Genomic DNA, 21,015 nt, shown 5'->3' on the forward strand with positions numbered 1-21,015 from the left:
AGTTGGTGGCAGTCATACTACAAACCCCAGTGTGTGGGCAGAGATTTCATCTGCATCTCTCCCAAAAGGCTCATCTGCCAGCACAATGCTATCCTTCTGTTTAAGATGTTGCAAAAGTTGAATTCTTTTCCGGCTTAGGGTCACATTTCTCAGTATCTGGGAGGACCAAGTAGGTCTGGGATGGATCCAGACAAAGCTCTCTCTATTAGTCCTGAAGACAGTCAGGAAAATGCAACTATGGAATCAAATTCTTCTGGCATGTGGAGGCCTCAGTTAAAGAACAGGAGAGCGCCATATGCAGTATACAGGGTGTTTGTGGAAAGAAGCACAGAATATGATAAGTAAACTCAAATTCTAGGGAAACAGCTGCATGTTTTCCCTAGACGGATTGCTTTTTCAGCAGACAGTGTGTAGTATCTGGACCTCCAAACAAAATGGGAGAGTTTGACTTCCTGGAAATAAGTCCCTCTTCATAGCGTATCACATGTGTCTCCGCTAGGTTAAGTTAAACTAATGGTGCAAAATCTACAAAGGAGTCTGAATTTCATGGTCTTAATTCTTAAGTATTCATTCGTGTATTTTATAATGAGAATTTCATTATTCTAAAGCAAATATTTAAAATTAAAGTTACTAAATCACTAATACATTTAAAGGTCTGAAAAGAAATAATTAAAAAGAATACTCCCATATATATGGAAATACTTCCATCAAGAGTAATCAGGCTTAAGTGATAAATTCTGTTAAAACTAACATGAGTTTTCCATTTTGTGTCAGAACATGTCAGAATATTTTGTGATTGTGGATGAAGTCAAGTCAACAGTAGCACATACATCTTCCCATACTTTAATGTTCCTCCCATACTTGGCAGAGCTGGTAGGTGAGCTTGCCCTGTAGGTAAGCTTCCTTAGCACTTTCAAATTATCAGACCCTGTTTTCAGTTCCTTATTATTTTGTCAGACTTGACTCCTTGGGCTGAAAATTGCTGGGTGTTAGACACAGGCAAAGCTTTTCTGGAGCATTACAGCAAAATCAGTATTCATCATTCTGAGAATGAATTTTGATAGAATGCTTGTATCAAAATTATTTTTTTTTATACATCCTGAATAAGGAAATCATGATTTCAGTGGAAAATTTAGCCAACTCCCCTCTTCAATGCTTGTGATTTGAGCAGATCTGGTCTGCAGGGGTAGCTTTTTCACAGAGAACACAACATTCATTTCTTGTATACGTGTCCGTAAATATAATAGTTTTATTTGTTTCTGCTGTTGTTAGACAGCACATCAGTTACACTCAAATGTGTAATAAAATATTTTAATTTGTATTGTTGATGGTGACAGTTATTTTCAGTTGTTTTGCAGAATGGGTAAGGAAAAGAAAGAAAGAAAAAAAATCAACCAGTGTTAGGCAACATGAGATTTCCAAGCAATAATTATGGAAATATTAGCATACTTCTAAAAAGGAAGAAAGAATACACGAAGAGCTAGATGACATTTTAAAGTGATGTGCATAATAAGAAGAAACGTATAATTTGATCTTTAGTAGGATTTATAACCCTATTACAAGTGAGTACAGTCAGCTGTTTTAAAGATCTATCAAACGATGATCTAATTAAACTGTGGAGGAAAAGAAAATAAAGACTTGTCTCATGTCTAGCTTGATTTATTAATGGAAAAGGTAACAGATATTAATTGTTTCAGGAGTGATTTAGTTACAGGAAAGAAAACTAATGAGGGTGCTGTATGAAAGGGAGAATTCCAGTAAAAATAGAAGACAGGAAGAAACTTTCTCCATGGTTCGTAAACTGCTTGTGCTGTAGCTTGCTTGGAAAACATTTCAATAACACACATGACTGACCAGTGATTCTTCAAGGGCTTTTCTTCAAATTCCAATGAAGGATGAATTCTCAATAAGGTCAACTTGTATGGACACAAATAGCCTACAGGCTACTACAAGCAACTCAGAAGCACAGTGGTGGCACAGTCAATCACATTGACTTCCATCTGCCCTTAGAGGATAGAAGATAAAGCTATTGTTACCTGCCTGGGTAGCCTAAAGCCATATCAGATTAAATCTTCAGTCTTTGAAAGACTGTAGGATTCTCATACTATGCTTGAAAGAGATGAAGTCTGTTCTTTCACTGGGGCATCTTCTCCATTTAAAGGAGAGGAATTACCTGATTTTGAAACTGTTTTATAATTGTGGTTATCTGGACAATGACATGAAAAATGTGGAAGATAGATAGTGCATTACTGCATGATTTGAACCAAAATATGTTTCTAATCAGTGACACGATTACACCATGCAAAACATGGGCCAAATACAGAAAAACCTGGGAGCAAAAACTGAAGATCAGAGTATTAATATTCAAAATCTAAGATTATAGAGCTTTGCTTACAGCTGCATTTTTTTAATTCGTTAGTAATAGATAGGTATATTTTAAATGTTATTTATTTATAAACATTCTCTTACTTTATTTTCCCCTACTTTCACTTCCCAAGCACATTCCTGAACAAGAATGGCCATTCGGTACGTTGCATGCGATATGCCATTAGCCAGAACTTTTATTGTCACTGTCTTTGACAGGAGTCAACTCAGCTGCCAGGTCAGACTCAGAAATTCTGGCATTCTGCTTTATTTCTGAATGAGTCTGCATTTAAAAAAAACCTGTTGTAAAGACTTCTTCAGATTCTGATCCTTCCTTTTACCTATCAGCAATTTTGAGCTTTTTCTGGGGGCCACAAGGTCACTTGGATGTCCAAAAATATGTTTGTCAGTTGTATTTACTTTATTAAAATTTAGCATGTCCGTCATGCAAGTTGACTTAAAATGTGTAACTAAGTATCTGCCCATTTCCATGCACACTTTTGCTATGATCTGCATGTCTACATGCAAATTGTATGCAACTACCTCTCATCCACTTGAGGGAATTCTTCATTTCATGCATATGAATGCTGTAAAGTGGTAGCCTATTTACAAAAGACGCTTGGATAATCCTTACTCCTCTTGAGGTAAGATTTTGATTCTCTCTTCTGTCTGACACCCCATTTTTATTCAGGTTGTTAGGTTTCATAAACACCAGTGGAACTAGAAAGTCAAAATCCAAAGAGAAAGTATAAACATATTCCTTTCCACTGTTTTTACATCTAGGGTAATGCCTAATGTGGTTATTAATTTGCATTTATTGTCCACTTAAAGAAGAGGAAGTTACCATATGATGAATTCTATTAAATTTTGGAGTACTAACATACCTATTTGTTGTTGTTACTAAGAGTTCAATATGTTTTTCAGTAAAAGTAGCTTCACATCATATTGCGATGTATCCATATTTTCCTGTTAAAAATACTTAACATCTTTTCTAACATACTTGTTAGGCATTCCATCTTGATTCTCGAAATACTCTTGCTCCACAGTTCTTGAATGCTCTCCTGGTGGACATCAGATCCTGCAGAGCCCTTACCGAAGTGTTGATTTCGATTCATCCCACCTCCAGCAATCAGCTATTCAGGATTTAATATGTGACCATTCCCTAACACCTGGATGGTATCGCTTTATGATTTTTGATAAGCCTGCTGAGATGCCGACCAAGTGTGTGGAGGTATTGTTACAACTCATTTGATTATGAGAAACACATATTTTTTCTTAAGAATTTTTCAGTAGGATAGGTATATAAAAAAAATACGGTTATGGAGACTGATGTGGAGGAATACAGAGTACCTATTCTCTCTAAAGACTTGAGTATATTAAAATGTGTTAACTGAACAATTAAGTCTTAAGCGTTGAAAATTTTACACAGAATGGGCAATAGCAGAGGATGATAAATTACATCCCTTTTAGAGCACTCAAAAACTGTCATTTGTAGTCACTGCTAGAGAAGATTTTGTCAGTGGCAGCGTAGCAGGGATATCATGTTGTAAAACTCCAACTGTGTGATGGTCAGTCTGTTGGGAAGGCCTCGTGACAGCAGTATAAAGACTTGCACACACATGAATCCAGTAATTGTGGAGCTCTTCAAGTGATCATGTTAGAGAGAATCAATTACTCCTAAAATGACTTGAACTAACACAGCTAACTGACGATTAGTTGCCTTGTCATCTGCAAGTCCCTTAAGACTCAATTTAATATTTAATACTTTCAGACTTATAATGCTTTATTTTGGAGCGTACCAACATCTCTGTAATTATTATATTCTAAGGAGATATATCTTTGTATTTTCCTATTTTAAAACATTTCCTTGTTTAAAAATAATAAAAATGTTATTAGAATATTTTACCCATGATTTTTCTAATGAATTGAAATTGCCTAGTCACAGTCTGCTAAAAAAAAAAGAAAATAAAAGCCCAACAATGAAACACTTTTAAAGGAATACAAAGCAGTTAAAACATACTAATAAAATTAAATTGGGTTTATAGCAGCCCCTCTCATTATTAATTAATGAATTAATTTTTTATTAAATCTTTACAGTAGTGTAAAGCCACTGAAGTACCTTTAATGTGCAGCTGACTCAAGGACTCAGAGGTCTGTGTTGCAGAGGCTACTGTTATCCAGGCTTTTATACTGCAAAAAACTAGCAAAAAGTATGATTCCAGAAGAACTTTCTTTCAGTTAGATTTAGTACAAACAAATTAATTAACTAGTTGTATTTTTTCAAAATGGATACTTTCATGCAGAGAACCAGCATGATAAACCAGGCGAAAAAACATGTTTTTCAGAACAGAGGTTAGACTAGAAAGCTCAGATCATCTAGGACAGTTTTAGAACTCTGACCAAAATTCTCATTGCTTAGTAAATATTTGGTAAAAATAGGCTACTGTCCTAATACAGAGGAGTCCAGCTAATTACAGTTGGAAAGAGATTGTTTCAAAACTTATTCAGCAAATGAAATTTATGCATTGACATCTGCTTCTTTGCATCTGTTGACAAAAACAAGACATTTATTTTAAAATCGCAAAGTCAAAACATTAAAACCAAACTAAAATGCATGTCTTGTTTGGTAGGTTTCCTCCTTTCTTTCCCTTTAGGAGAACTTTTATTATAGCTGTGTTTAATCCTTGTCAAAGATTCAGACTCTGTTAAACAATCCATCCCATTTCTGTCTACTTCTCATTAATTCTGTCTGTCTGATGGATTGGTGGTAGGCTCAGATATTCTACACTAAGAAAGAAAAGTGCACTTTCGAGAGGAGTAATTGCACAATGAGTCTGCAGTAGGCTTTAGACCAAGAGGTCTAAAGACAAGATGATCTGAGATGTTGTTTCACTATCAGGTCAAAGAAAGGAATACTTGAGGCGATGTATGAAGGAGAAGAGGTTCTCAAAATCTCAAAATTTCAGATTTATAGCTTCCATGTAAATATTTTCCAAATGCTAGCTTTAACACACTGCGTCCTTCTAGGTGTTTCTCTTCAGTTTGCTTTCTGCAGCACATGAAAGACAGGAGGTGATCTTTAACTCATTCTAGTAATCCATGAACCAGATTCCTTCTTTGTCTCCTTTTCTCAGGATTCACTTTTCTCTATTCCACTGGTAAACTCTGGTGTCTGCTAAATCGGACTTGCACTTCAGTTACTATGATTGGTACCACTGTTAAGTTGTGACCTGCATGGCAGCTTCCTTGAGCTGAAGACCTCACATAGCCACAGTGGTGAGGGGTGAAGGAGACTATTCCACAGCACACTTCTCACTCTGTGAAGAAAAGCACCGAACAAGGCTTTTGCTTGCAAGAGAGGGAACAACGGCCCTCTTAAATCACAATTGAAAGACAGAGAGGACTTATCAGGTGTCCTGCATTTTTGGCTAGGGCTGCAAGTCAGTAACCTTGCATCAGCTGGCTACATCTCAGAAGAAATCCAGGAGGCTAGCTGAGCCTTCAGTCCATGGCAAAGGGCAGATAAAACATGTCAGCTTTAGCACCTTTAGTTGATATTCAGCGTATGCATGTTCTACCTTGTATTTGCTGTGCTCTGATAGCATGCGTACAGTCAGTTACTGTAGGTTAACGGGTGTAGAGTAACTCACTAAGCAATAACACAACTGTTAGCTTTTTTGGGCAAAACATTCAGGTGTGGCTCCTGGTTAAGTTCTTCAGGCACTAAATTATAGCCTGTCTCTAGAAACACCAATTAATGAGATTCAAAGAAGGGCTTAAGTCTCTTTTGTGTGTATTTGTATTCAAGCTTGAGAAGGAAAGTAAGCAAGCCCTCAATTATACTGTCTAAACTTTGCTAAAAGCTCATGCAGGAAATTAATTCAATACGTATGTACCTCTCATTAAAGCACAGCAACAGTTTGATATAGCATTAACCATTTTCTGATGTTTTTCTCTGGTGCTGAAGATGAATCATTGTGGTACTCAAGCTCCTGTCTGGTTGTCTCTGAGGGAGTCAGAATCCATGCCTCGACCCGGTGAGATCAAACAGTTAACAGCTTGTGCGACATGGCAGTTTTTCTTCAGCGCTTCAAAAGACTGCTGTCTTTTCCAAATCCCCGTCAGTGTGAGGAACTGTGGAGATTTCTTTGTTTACTTACTGCAGCCCACCCAAGGATGCATGGGGTATTGTGCAGAAGGTGAGAAAATGCGTGCTCTAACTCAACTAAGTGTGTGTGTTTATGTGGAAGTGAGTTTCTCTGATACTTGGCTGAATGGAAATGTCTGGAAATAGTTATACATGTTAAAATGTCTTGCAATCCTTGCTTTTAATATTGATACGATAGAAAAATGATTTGGTGTGGTAAGGTGGGTTCACACCACCCCTTTTTAACTTACATTTAGCACTCAAGTATTGTTCAAAGCTCAAACTTAAGAATTGAAATTTTCCATATACTGAGGTGGGGCTCTAAGACACATCTAGAAGTCAAAATTCAGAATACCTACAATGGCACTCGTACTCTGCAAATACCCGTTACTGAATATGCGTAGAATTATGTGTCAGAGTAAATTTTGTTTAAGAAGTTGACCAAACTGTATTTATATCAATTATTGTTTAGCATTGTTGGGAATATTTTTCTTGCTGTAACTCTTTTATCATCTTTCTGTAGAGTATACGCGTTGTTGCTAGAAGAAAATTCAACACAGAAATGCTCTACTTTATTAGTACCATGAGAAAGAACTGAAGTAGAGTCCTTTTGCAATGTCTCACGTTGTCTTGGACCCTTCTGCTGCAAAAGTGTGTTGGTGTTCACAGCTCAAAACTTCAGTATTTCATTATTCATGCTAGATGTTTTAGATAACTTAAGGAAGGCATGGTTAAATCCTTACAGTTGTAAATACTGTGAAATAGTGACAAATTAGTGTAGTAGGAAATACTTATTAGCTGGTATAATACACCATTGTGAAAATACTAGCAATATTTTTATGCATCGTATACTATATTGCTCTAAGTCATATTCTCTGTTACCAACTGCTTTCAAAAGCTTAATAGCAAAACTATCAGTGGGTTTTCTGGTGCTTTATTATCATTATACCTTTAGGTCCAATTGTTAAGGCATTCTCCAAGGGTTTGTTGACAGAAAAAAAATGCCAGAAATGGGACATTTCAGCATGCAAGTGACTGAAGCAATGAAGAACTCCTGCACTATAGAAACTTTGCATTTACTTTGGATGATGGCTCATGGAAAGAGGATGTAAAAACCATAGGCAGTGAGCTAGCAAATTTTTACTTCCTGAAAACAAAGTAGGCAAGAAACGTAACTCTGGTTTGACTCTGCTGAATACCGTAAATAGGAAACACATTTTGAGTTCAGAAGCCTCCTTTTAAGATGATGTTTTCACGCAAAGTGCATTGTACTCTTGTGCTGCTTTTTGTATCTATGTTACCATGTGTACTGTGTTTTCTCCTTAACACTTGATAGCTGTAAACACTTGATGCAAATTTTCAAACAGTCTCTCCTCTACATGCTAAGGAATTCAAATGCTGTATCATATCACTGAAGCATGCAACATCAAAATCTGCTCTTCATTCTTCTTGGTGAATAGGGTTTTCAGTGTTGCTGCTGTCCTTTTGACTTTGTTTGAGTGGAGTGACTAACCTCTTTCTAGTCCTGTTACAAACACGCTGGTATTTTCATGTTTAATCAAAGTTCCACTTGTTTTTATATTACATTCAAAGTACCAAGCAATAGCAGTGCACAGGCACATTTTCTTAGGCCCCTGTAGGAAAGGTGGTTTTTTTTTAAAGCAGGTCTGCACTGAATTTGGCCGTCGAGGGTTACAATTAATGAATAAGCATTCAGATGTGGATTTGAGGAGACAAAATATATATTCAAGAGAATAGTTTAATTCCTTTTTATTCACTAACAACATCTATAAGTATTGGCTGGGTACATCTGCAGTAAAAGATGTAGAGGTGGTAGAATGTTCTGTACCCTTCCTCCTAGGTGTAGCCAATCTACTTGTGGTTTCCAAAGCAAGGCTTTGTACTGACTGCTACCATAATTGTATATGGGTCGGATTACAAGATTGCTTCTGTTCTGCTAATTTACACTTCAATTAGTGTCTTGTGATATTTGGTGTATTTTTAACATAGGGCAATAATTTAAGAGCATTGGTGTACATACTTTATGTGTGTGAATATACAATTTACGAACAATTCATAGGTATTTCAGATGCAAAGCTACAGACCTGTGATCCTGAGGGAATGGAAATTCAAGGTGTCTGTAGCAGTGAGTAATTTGGTTTGATTCTCAAGATTTTCTGTGCATCTGTGACCTGATAATATCGACATTTAGTCATATTCTGTCTTGAATAAAAACATGTTCATGTTATCAACAGTATTGTTTGGTCTGTTGCAAAATGAGCACTTTGGAGGTAATTTCAGACCTTGGATTACAAAAGTGCTTTCTCAGCATAATGCTCAGAATAAATACCAAAATGTTAAAAAGAATTACTTTGAATCTTTGGGAGTCAAATATAAGATGAATCTAGAAATGATACTGTTGCTTATTCTGTTCCTTTTTACATAGCCCCCCCCCCCCCCCCTTTTTTTCATAAGTAGAGAAAATATTCTTCCATCAAGCAAATTCCAAATTCCTTTGCATTTTGCTCTCTCCTGTCTGGTAAAATAATTATTTGTATTTTATTCCCTTGTTTTTGGGATTTCCCTCCTGCTTCATCACCTTCCTATTGGCTAGAATATAATCAAAGGCTGATAAAGAGTTTTTTCTCCTTTTAATAATTAATAAAAGGAACGTACACATTTTCTCTGATTCTCTAAGCAATTATGTAATATTTCCACATATGAAAAAGGTAAATATTATTAGTGCATTAATCAGTGAAATATATGTCAATGTCATTTCATCCGATATTGTTTTTGCACAGAATAAAAATCACAAACCACGCTTCTGTTTGACTAGGTAACCTGGCTCCTTCATCTGCTCCATCTGTGTCACCACCACTACCAGCCATTCCTGAAGTTGTAGCAGAGTTGATCAAAGGCAGCATTTACCTAAGGTGTACCTTTGGCGTTCCTTTTACAAACAGCTCAGTCGGATTCATTGTAACTTGGTCAAGACTTTCTCCTGAAGGTATCAAAGAAGAACTGAAACATGAAACAGCAGTTCATACATTCTCACTTCTAGAACTAGATGGGATAAACATCAGACTTGGAGACAGAGTATGTTTAAACATAATTATAATCTCTTTGTATCTTTATAAATATATCTCAGTAGACATCATTAACAGTTGTTAGAGACAGAGTTCTAGCACCTCGCTGTATAATTTTTCTTGGCAGAAGCATACTGCCTCTAGTTGTTGTTTACACCAACAGTGCCCATGTGAATGTGGAAAAACCACTGACTATATCAGTAATTATCACTGCTGTTAAGGTTTTGAGACTGTCTGTCTCAGTACAGTATAGTGTGCCTTCAGGAGATAAATGTTTATTCAAGTTGCATCTTCTTCACACTCTACTGTGATTTTATTCGATACTGTAAATTAAGAGGATTTTTGGATGCAACTGCATCTAAGTGAGAGGCTGTAAGAGCCAGAGGTTGTGAGAAGCTGTGTTGTTGATTCATTAGATAGATTTATTTTCTCTGAATCAATAATGAGCTGCTGCTTGATGGTTTTGTCTCTAGGATTGGATTTAAATGGTTTAATCTCTGCCATCAAAAGCAGTGGGAGCATTACCTTCTGTGGTATCAGAATCAAGACCTAGGCACTCATAGTAACTTTGAGAAGCTTAAGCATTGGAAAATCAATAAGCTTTCTACCTGTATATACCACAATATAGGTTAATTTTCATGGCCAAAATAAAAAACAAAAAAGCATGTGATTGGTGTGCCTGTGTGTTCAAGCCAAAGCCGAGCTGCTTGGATGGCTTATGGACAGCAATAGCAATTGCTAATCCTCAAAAATCCTTTGGGGAATTTGTGAATAGTTGTCTGACAGTGTTAGCTCAGTGACAGTCAAAAGGAAAGGCACAGTCATAAACTACCTGCTGCTGCTATGAGTTCTTGATTTCCTCAGGATCTGAAATATTGCATGTGTGGTCAACACATCTGAAAAGGGATGCAGCAAAATAAACAAAGAAAACATACAAAACCAAAGCAAAACCACAGTGTCTAGTAGCATGTAACTGTTTCAGTGGAGGGAAATCACAGTAAATTCTTCAGCTTGAAAAAGATTATCCAGGCCCATAACACCAGGAAAAAAGTAGTAAGAAGAGGAGGAAGAAGAGGGGATGGTTGTTTTGCATCATCTAAGACCTAATGGGCACTCAACAAAATTAAAAGGCAAAAAATGTAAAACGGACAAAAAGGAGTAAATAACATGTAATAAAGTACAGAATGCATTTCCACAAGATGCCATAGGGTGTAGAAATGCTCCAGAAGGGGTTTGTTAAATCCATGGAGGCTTAGGTGCTTGTCAAACATGATGGTTTGTATGTGGCCTTTAGTTAAAGAAGTCTCTGCACTGCTGGTAGAGTATGCCAGGGAAAGGTCTCAGGATGCTCAATCTGTTTCTATGTTTTTCTTAAGCAGCACCATTGGCAATTGGTAACTTCTGGTGCAAACAGAAGACTGGGCGTGAATAATCCATCAAACTGACCTGTGATGGCTGGGTTTTGTCTTCACGTGACCACTTCATACCAAAAATGTATTCTGTTATGCTGGTTTTGCCCTACAGGTCTATTGTAGCAGTTCTGCTTTTTTCATGGAGAAGCCGGATATACAAAGCTCTTCTGTTGAGAGCAAGGAATTTTTTGCTGGCATTAAGGTAATTTTGAAAGAAAATGATGTTTTACTTTATCATAGTAGGAATCTTTCTGAGTATTGCTACAGCAGTCGGTCCTCTGATTAGAAGGCACTCAAAAAGTATTAGCTGTGAATTAATAGAGCATGTTGTTGGCTGTAGCGAACTTAAATTTGTCAAAAAGCAGAAAAGTCACAGTTGTTTCTATGCTCCGTGTGTACTCAGGGTGCAGGAAGGCTGAATTGGCAGCACACACATGTAGTGAAAGCCTTGATTTCCAGCAGCTAGGGTCAACTCTGACGCAGTATTTGTAACCTAGGAGGGTCATGGCTCAGATCTGAGCCCCGGCACGCTGTTGTCTATTATGTTTAACTGCTGCTGCATTTTCTGGCATGATTACGGCCTATGCCAACAGGCTCTGCCAGCACATGGCTCACGGGATAGCCTAGGCCAGCGCCTCTTCCCAGCTGGCCGTGGGGGTAAGGGAAGGGTGAGGCCAACCTGGTCTGGGCTTAGAGAGGCAAACTGGGGCATGAGCTGTGCCATGCCACTTGGTCAGAGAGCAAGCTCCAAACTAATTTTAATTCCTACTGTGAACATACCTATAGGGACCCGTTTGCTGGCCAGGAATGGGACCCCAATCCCAGAAAGACACTGCATGTCATTACATGTTGGGAATAGTCCTGTTGACTTCAGGATTTGCCCTTCATAAAGTTAAGCCTGAGCTTATGTTTCTGCAGGATCAGGGCCCAGGTTTATCACGTGTAAGTGCAAGTCTATAGTGCACACTGCAAAGTGTGAGTGCATTATTTTTGTTTTCCTATGAGGCTGCATTCAGAATTTCACCCCATGTACAACACTCAGTTGTAGGCCTCTGTTACTGATCTCTAATTGCATTTTTGATTATACATCTATAGTGAGCTGTGTTGTAAGTTTACAGAGAGGAATCCCAGGAGAAATATGGTGCTTCCAAATTCTTTTGGGAATTGTTGCCTGTAGGTAGCTTCCCCCTCCTTTTCCCCCAGACAATACACCAAACTGTTTGTATTTTAGCTTCCAGAAGTTACCCAAAGAATACATTTATGTGATGTTAATGTGGTTTGCTGATTCCTTACCTGTCTAGCTAGCCTTTACTCTTGCCTTTTCCTTATCCTTGCCCCCTATTCCCACCTCTTCAAGACTCTTGCTCCTGTGTCCTCATCTCTTCCCAGTATGCCACTGCTCTTCAGACCATCTAAATAAGCCTGATCAAGTGGAGCAGGCCACGCACCATGCCATTCCATCTCTTTAGTTTTTTATACTGTACTCCCAGCTGGTTAGTAAGCAGTGCTGCAGTTTACTCACAAAGCTTGCATTTTAAGTACAATTTATTTTTTGCTAGATACATCCAGAAACATATAATATATCAGAAGATGGGAAGGAATACAGGCTGGCAATAGAAAGTAGCATTCCTATTCCTTGTCCTGAGTTTAGCCAGCTTGACAGTGACTGCAAAATCTCACTAACATTAAATACTGTTGATGAAGGTAGGTATTATCCTGATTTTTGTTGCATTTTGTATGTTTAATGTGTTTTTCTAAATATTCCCACTGGTCTCCTTCTTTGGAGAAGCTGTTACGTTGTAAAATACTTTCTAAAATGTTAAAACAAAATATTCACAGGCTGTATATACTGCTGCTGAAAGTATGGAAGAATGTGTCCATAATCCATTACTTGTTGAAGTTAGCAGGTATTCTTGGCAGCTATGGATATCGGAGCCATATTCTTTAACTTGAATAGACAGAATGCCGTTACTTGCAAAGTTTTATAATTCAGTTCATATTGTTGACCTGTTGCATTGCAAGTATTGTATATGCAGTCGTGAAGTCCTCATTTTTTACTATTATTACAGTTTTCTGTAGTGCTTTCTGAAGCACAAGTCCTGTGAATCCCAGGAGGAGCCTTGCCTATGCAGATGACCATTTTTGTGTCACATTAGCAAGGCTATCATGATTTCCATTTGTTTATCAAACTGGAAAATACAAAACCATTTTCCTAGGTGTGTGTATGAAGATGGAGAGAGGGGGTTCTGCATGACCAAACCCAAGAAAAATATGTAATTATTTTAATTTATGAAAATGTTTGCAAATACTTACGTTAGTATCTATATTAACAGTAGCATACAAAATGTGACTTATTTAGAGGAAAACTCACTAATGATGTGTTTTCATTAAAACAGGTAAAGAGCAGTTAGGTTTAAACTTGGCTCTTTCTTCTTGCCATGTGGATCTTCTCCAGAAACCCTGCAATAACGGAATCTGTAGTCAAGCTGTAATTTACTTCACTGCTGTGACAGACTTTATGCAGGATGGAGACAGAATTACCAGAATTGCAGTCGAGCCTATAACCAGTGAGAATTTCCTGTGGAATGGCTATGTTCCAGAAAGCACACAGGTTGAAAATCTTCATGTTAAGCTCTGTAAACTGGCCAGAAATGTGGCTGATGTTAATGAAGTTTCTATTTCAGTTGTGACTTGCTGACTCACACCAAGATTTCTAAGTGGTCAGTTTTCCATTGTTTTATTTTCATTGAAATGCTGCGTTTTCATTTGAATTAATTTTTTTACATTTTAATAGTTATATAACTACTCAGATTGATTAAAAGTATAGTATAATATAATATATGTATTAGAATGTAAACTAGTATCATAAGATAAGTAAGTAATGTGCCCAAGTCTGTTTATTTACTAATCTGACATGGCTTACTATGTGCTTCTTTGTTTTGAAGATTACAGTAAAGGATCTACCCACTGCCTACTGCTACTCATTTACTGACCCTCATATAATCACATTTGATGGAAGGTAATCACTGGATTGCTGCTTTTGATTTTAAGTGTGTTGGGATTTTTTGTGGGTGTTTTTTGGGGGGGGTTGATATATTTATTTACCTTTTTTTTTTTTTTTTTTTTTTATTTAAAATCTGTGCTGGTGATACAAGTTAGCTGTATTTTTCCCCAGCTGCACTCTGTATTTTACGTTCTTTCTTGGACAATAAGGATAAACATGCTTTAGTTAGTAAAAGCTTGCCAGTCATGATGATGTTTGTAATATTTGTATTTCTAAATGCAAGTTTTGGGGTTGTGGCAAAAGAGTGAAGCAAATGGACTATTTTCCTTTTCAGAGGAGTATGCCAAGAGAGGAGTGGTTGCTGTACAGTCTATTGACTATGAAAGATAGAAATGTTATTAAATATGAACAATGATAAAATTATTGATTAGGCAAAACTGTTTTAATGCAAAGGTGTTTCTGATCTACGGCATAGTTTCCCTATTTCTGGGTGTCAGTATCTGAATCCTTGTAAGGATCAAGTTTCTAGAAGCTATCTGCTGTCCGTGTAACATTGTGCTGAGTTCATTAATGGCATTGAAAGCGACTTACTGCTGTCACTTGCACATCACTGACCTTTCTAAAGTGAAGACAGCTTCCTTGCCCGCAGCTGGCATGTTTCTGGTATGCTTCTGTCTTTCAAAGTGTTTCTAGTTCATGGAAGGTGTCAAAGCAAACACAGGCTGCACACCTGGGACTTTTATATTCCCTGCTCAACAGAGGCACATTTCTTCAAGTGGCAGGGTGAGAAGACGAGGATATGTTGCCTCCAAATAAGGATGTTCAGCCCACAGTCCCACTCCTGTGAACTTGATAACAGAAGGCAAAAGACAAGTTGTAATTGCTTCTTTGATAGCACTGTGACTAGTAATAATAATAATAATGATAATAAAGTCACTGGGGTTATCCTGATCTTGCAGTTCCTCCTTCAGTGAAAATTATAGAGATGGCTTCACTGGGCATTTTAACCATCGATGTGTTGTGATCAAGCTTTCTTATGAAGCAATGATTTACTGTGATGTAGTCTGGCTGGAAGCATGATGCTGCGGGGAAAGAACTTTCTTTTTAAGGATAAAGTCTGTTGCCACTTTATTTTACAAACTGAGGAAACAAATAGAAAAGGAACTGTCCTTACTGTATCACGGGTAATCCTGTGCAGTCCCGGTAGAGTAGCCATCTGCAGTTTGTCTGCTGGCCCATTATACACAAAGCAAATCACCGTTCTGCAATTAACTGTCAAATGCCACTTATAGCTAAGAGGCTGTTAAACTTGCAGCAAAAGTTTGGGGTTTTTTTCTTTCTTTTCTTTTCTCTTTTCTTTTCTTTTCTTTTCTTTTCTCCTTTTCTTTTCTTTTCTTTTCTTTTTTCTTTTCTTTTCTTTTCTTTTCTTTTCTTTTCTTTTCTTTTCTTTTCTTTTCTTTTCTTTTCTTTTCTTTTCTTTTCTTTTCTTTTCTTTTCTTTTCTTTTCTTTTCTTTTCTTTTCTTTTCTTTTCTTTTCTTTTCTTTTCTTTTCTTTTCTTTTCTTTTCTTTTCTTTTCTTTTCTTTTCTTTTCTTTTCTTTTCTTTTCTTTTCTTTTCTTTTCTTTTCTTTTCTTTTCTTTTCTTTTCTTTTCTTTTCTTTTCTTTTCTTTTCTTTTCTTTTTTCTTTTCTTTTCTTTTCTTTTCTTTTCTTTTCTTTTCTTTTCTTTTCTTTTCTTTTCTTTTCTTTTCTTTTCTTTTCTTTTCTTTTCTTTTCTTTTCTTTTCTTTTCTTTTCTTTTCTTTTCTTTTCTTTTCTTTTCTTTTCTTTTCTCTTTTCTTTTCTTTTCTTTTCTTTTCTTTTCTTTTCTTTTCTCTTTTCTTTTCTTTTCTTCCCCCCCCCCCCTTCTCACCACTGAATCATTAAATTGGCTATTTTAACCTTGCTTCAGGGAACAGATGGCTAACCCTAAGGAAAAAAAAAGACGTTGCTATTTATGGTTTTCATCTTAAATAATTTTCAGATCTTTGGGAATAAGCACTCCTCATCTCCATCTTACTAAAGGAGACCTTTTTAAAAGTATGTGACTTTCTAAATCCTTTTGTCAAGGGTACTTATGCAGTTTTCAGCAGCTGCTCCCCACATGCACGCTGGTGTGCATCTTACTGCTCTTGCTGCATAGGTGTACTGCTGTAGAAACACAAAGGTTGAGAAGTACCCTCCAGTTCCCTGTCATAAGCACTGTTAAAAAAAAAACATCAAAGAATGGCAGTGGCTTCATGGTTATGTTTCCATTCACAACCATTGTTTACACATACTCCCCTCATGATCCTTCTTTTATTCCTTATTTTTCTGCTGTAAAACACGTTTAATTTTTTTGATTTAGAGCTGCACAGAGAAAGATATGATGGTGTTTGTTCAGAACAAAGTTGTGTATTGATATGTGGGCTGTACTGTTTGGGTTTTCTGATGCAGGAAAATGAGTTGCAGTATCAAAGTTCACCAAATATTAGAAATCTGTTTTAAGATAATGTTGCTGACATGTGGCGATATAGTTATTTTGTAACCAAAGTGATATCAAACGCTATTCTTTTGATTCCAGACTCTATGACAACTTTAAAACGGGAACATTTGTTCTCTATAAGAGTACATCTCGAGATTTTGACGTTCATGTTCGCCAGTGGGACTGTGGAAGTCTTCACTACCCAGCATCCTGTAACTGTGGCTTTGTTGCCAAAGAAGGAAGTGATGTAATTGCATTTGACATGTGCAGTGGTCAGCTACACGAGTCACAGCCACACTTATCTGTAATAAATAGAGACACAACAGGAAGCAATGTCAGAATCACTGAATCCTACCTAGGAAGAAAAGTAACAGTAAGTAGTAAATAATTGCTTCTGGATGTAATGGTTATCTCAGCAATTATTTTTACCAATTCACACCAACTTCAGAACTAAAACATGTTTTATTTTCTGCAGTTAAGCAATAGCATAATGTTTATTTTACAATTGTCATCCTTTGGCCAGTGTTTTGCTTGTAAGTGAAGGATGTTGTCCTCAAAAATAAGGATGTGTCAACATGCATACTCTTGTGGAACCATGTTGTCAATCACAGTATACAACCCTTGTGTGGAAGGTGCAGTTTTCAGATTCAATATGCACTTATTTAGCAGCCCTAATGTTCCAAAATGAGATCTCTGTGTGCTCTGTTTTGCTCATGCCAGTGTCATATAGGAAGGCTGTGCATGCAGATAATTAAGTATGCCAAATGACATCCACAGAATTAGAAGTGTAGATGGTTTCTCTAGAGAACGTGGCCTTCAGATGGAACATTCAAGTTTGCTTTTATAATTTCCTGTAGCTTTACTTTTGTAGATAGAATTGCTGTAGGACTCCACTGAACTTCAAATGAAGCAGAATGTAAAAGTGAAGTCCTGAACTGCTCTTTAATCACTCTGTTGGTCTGGAAGGCAAGCCATAAAAACAGATATGCCTTTTCAACTTGGGTTTGGCTATTGGTGCAAGACTATTTTAAATCTTTAACTTTTATCTGAAGCTCTTCGTCTGAACACCCCAGATATGAAATATTAAGATGACATGAGGCAATAGAAAAATTAATTTTCTGGTTCCTCAGTATCCTTTTAAGTGACTTGCTCAGATTTGTACAGCAAGTAAATAACAGAAACAGCATTTAAACTAGCAGTGGACTTTGTTCTTGAGACTTATAGTATTTCTTTCAAGAGATTGTAAAGCTGTCTAAAATTGAATAGTAAATATTTGAGACTATTCTGAGCTATCTAGAACATTTAGGATCAGCTTTGAAGGTAGAAAGTGACTGTATATTAAGCTACTAACACAGGGAATCATGTAGCTGACAAAAAGAAAGTCAAGAAAGGTACTGCCAAAGAGTCTGTTCATATTACCATAATCATCCCTTTCCATATGCTAGCATGGGAAGAGTGAGCAGCCCAGCAGATCTTTGATTCTCTGTGATTTTGCAGTCACTGACCTTCGATAATATACCTGCTAATGACGGATGAAGTTTATGGACCTATAGTGCACCACCTAGCTGCCTGCTAAGGTTGAGATGTATAGGGTTTTTATTTACAGGGCTTCACGAGAAGAAGGAATAATGAAATTTGTCTGATCCAGAATAGTTAGAGCAAGAATTTAATGTGATATCTTTATATGTCTGGCCTTTTCCAATTGTTCCTTGCCAACAGACATACCTGGTTTTATTAGGTAAAATAAAAATCATGTTTCTCATGATGATGTCATCAATCTCTTTTTAGGTTTTGTTTTCTTCTGGAGCTTTCATTCGTGCTGATGTGAGTGAATGGGGAATGAGCATAACACTTAGGGCACCCAGTTCAGATTACAGACATACAATGGGACTCTGTGGCACCTTTGATGGAAGTGCAGAGAACGACTATCACACTGCAAGTGGGGTGGAAATCCCAAACCATGCTAATGTTCCTTTTTCTTTTATTAAGGAATGGAGGTAACAAAATACTTCTATTTCAATCAAATGTCATCATTTTTGGTTCAGCCTTTCCTTTACACTCTTAAAAACTTGTCAAAATAATATAAAAAATAATCTTCCTAAGTTTTTAAGTTAATGTTAGAATGCCGTCATTATATTCCATAATTAATTTCAGAGAAAATTGCAACTGAAGTGCCAGATTAGTATTTAAGTAGTATGATGTAAGATTAGTTTGAGTATGTTTTAGCAAAGTATCAAGGTATACAGAAAATATCCACCCTTCTCAATTCTTCTATTATAACTTACGCTCATGATTTTGTGATTTAACTGGTCTTTAAATATAGCTGTATGCTGCAGATTCTGTGATCTATGCTGTAGAAGTATGAAACAACAAAAAGCAAAACAAATGTTAATGCTTTGCTAAAACAATGAAAATAGTTCAGATACAGTTTCATCTTTTTCTTTCTTCTCTAGAATTTCACCAGGAGATAGCTTGTTTGACAAGACACCTGCTTCTTTATCATCTTCTAGAAAAATAGTCTTCTGTGACTGCGCACTTGAAGATGCTGGATTATATCGATCAGTGAATAAACTAGAGGCAGTTTCTCAGTCAGAACTTCCTCAGTCTTGTAAAGAAAGTGAAAATGGTAGATTTCTTTCTTTGATACCAGACCTGGATGTCACTGCTGAGTATCTCGGTCCTGTTGATCTTGTCAGAGGCTTAAAGAAACGTTCATTTCCACATGAAATGGATTCATCTACACTTCTGCAGAGGGAGGATAATCAAACCAAACTTCACAAAACATCACTAATGAACACACATGTCTCTGCAACCTCAGTGGGAAATACTGTTGTAGAAAGAAAAGGAACTTCAAGCTCAGGCGTTAAAAGAAACTCTCACCGTTTCAGTAGTCATCTTCACAAAAGTCAATCTGTTGCAAGTAGGGGAAAGCGCCAAAATTATTATGAATACCATCCAGTATTTCTATTCCAAAGTCTTAGCCAAACAGACTTAGAGGGATATAGTTATTTTTTCCCAGAGGACCATGCCACTGACACCGACCAAAAGTTTCTTCCTTCTTGGCCCACACCTTCTGGCCTCACCGAGTCCAGTGCTTTGTTACTATGCCAGCAGGCAATAGCTAATTCCAGTATAGGAAGATCTTGTGGTGGCCTTCTTGGCCGGCGAATAGAGGATGCGATCAATATGTGTGTTAAAGATTTGCTGCTGAAAGATGACCTCAGCTGGGCAGAAGCTTCCTTAGCTCTTCTAGAGAATGAATGTGAGAAAAGAGTTTTAGAAGAAATAAATTCCAACCGACAGGAACTTGAAGGGTCGGTTGAGAGCCTACTTATTGCATTAAAGTGTCCCAGTCTCTGCAGTGGTAATGGGGAATGTACAGAATGGGGCTGCGCATGTTTTCAAGGCTACAGCTCGTATGACTGCAGCATACTGTCTGGTAAGTGGGGAGAAAAAAGTGAGATTTACTTAAATAATGTTCTCAATGTTTGTGCAACATACATTTATTTTGCTGCCTTTCTCTTCTGCTTTTGTACGCTGACAAGGGTTCCCTACAGTGGCCCTGTTCGTTATCCAGCAATTTAGTTCCAGTTTAATAGAGCTGTAATTGTTTTCTATTCAGCCTTCTTGTTTCTGAAGGGCAAAACATGAGCCTAGTTTCATTATGTCAGATTTAAAAAATTTACTACTTGGTGAGTTTGCAATCCAGAGTATTGCCCCAAGAGATGAGCAATGTTTTCACACTCTGTCTTCTTCAGAGAAGATCTGCCACATCCATCCATTCCCTAATTTTTTATAGTCTATGTGATCCTGTTTATTAACTGTAAGTGGGATGTTTTTCTCTTTGGTGATGTTACATCTTTAAAAGCTGTTAGATGTGGTGGGAGCAGAATTGATGGTGAAGAAAAAAGACCTACAGCAAATGGAGCTGGTCAGGTTTGGTTTGGTTCCCCCCCCCCATAAATAAGGCATTCACTAAAAATTCAGTTAAGCAGGTACACTGGAAAAATATGAAAAGTACTACAAAAGTCAAAACCTTTTCAAAACAAAACCTGTTAATATTTTGTTTTGCAATGGTGTTTTTGTTTTAGTGACCTATTTAAAAGCAAATAGAGAAAGAGGTAAGAGAATAATAAAAAGAAATATTTTATTCCTCTTGAAGTCAAATGAACTGGTTTTGCTTCATAGAAACTGTTTCTGAATGTTCTATTCTTTGTCAGTTTATTTCCTGGAGTAACTTCCACCTGAGATATTTTTGTTTAGTCTTTAAACAAAAAATTCCCATTATAAATTATTGCATAACTGTAACCTTTCCAGTTCCTATTACTAGGGCCTGAGTTTCATTTAGATTTTATTCTGCAAGTGTGATGTAAAGAACCATAGATGAGAAAGTAAAACACATATTCGCAAGTGTTTGTTATCAGATGAATATTTTCTTTGCTTCATAATATTCAAGTTCCAAGAGAAGACAAAAGCCCAGCTTTAAAGTTAAGATTCATTTT

The 21,015-nt window shown here is 36.9% G+C and overlaps 1 protein-coding gene across 3 annotated transcripts in view; it reads left to right on the forward strand.

Annotated features, from left to right (window-relative positions):
* VWDE (von Willebrand factor D and EGF domains) overlaps window positions 1-21,015 on the forward strand; it is a 43,960-nt gene that overhangs the window by 1,727 nt on the left and 21,218 nt on the right. For all 3 annotated transcript variants that reach the window (XM_087774110.1, XM_087774115.1, XM_087774121.1), the window contains exons 2-11: window positions 3,411-3,595; window positions 6,332-6,563; window positions 9,348-9,607; window positions 11,122-11,211; window positions 12,569-12,713; window positions 13,406-13,620; window positions 13,955-14,028; window positions 16,613-16,886; window positions 18,302-18,510; window positions 18,967-19,952. In XM_087774110.1, coding sequence (XP_087630236.1) covers window positions 3,411-3,595; window positions 6,332-6,563; window positions 9,348-9,607; window positions 11,122-11,211; window positions 12,569-12,713; window positions 13,406-13,620; window positions 13,955-14,028; window positions 16,613-16,886; window positions 18,302-18,510; window positions 18,967-19,952 — 2,670 coding nt within the window. The remainder of the gene's footprint in view (window positions 1-3,410; window positions 3,596-6,331; window positions 6,564-9,347; window positions 9,608-11,121; window positions 11,212-12,568; window positions 12,714-13,405; window positions 13,621-13,954; window positions 14,029-16,612; window positions 16,887-18,301; window positions 18,511-18,966; window positions 19,953-21,015) is intronic.

This window comes from Nipponia nippon, unplaced genomic scaffold (genome assembly GCF_047370975.1).
Source record: "Nipponia nippon isolate SJK-2023a ecotype South Korea unplaced genomic scaffold, ASM4737097v1 scaffold_1, whole genome shotgun sequence".
Classification (NCBI taxonomy): Eukaryota; Metazoa; Chordata; class Aves; order Pelecaniformes; family Threskiornithidae; genus Nipponia; species Nipponia nippon.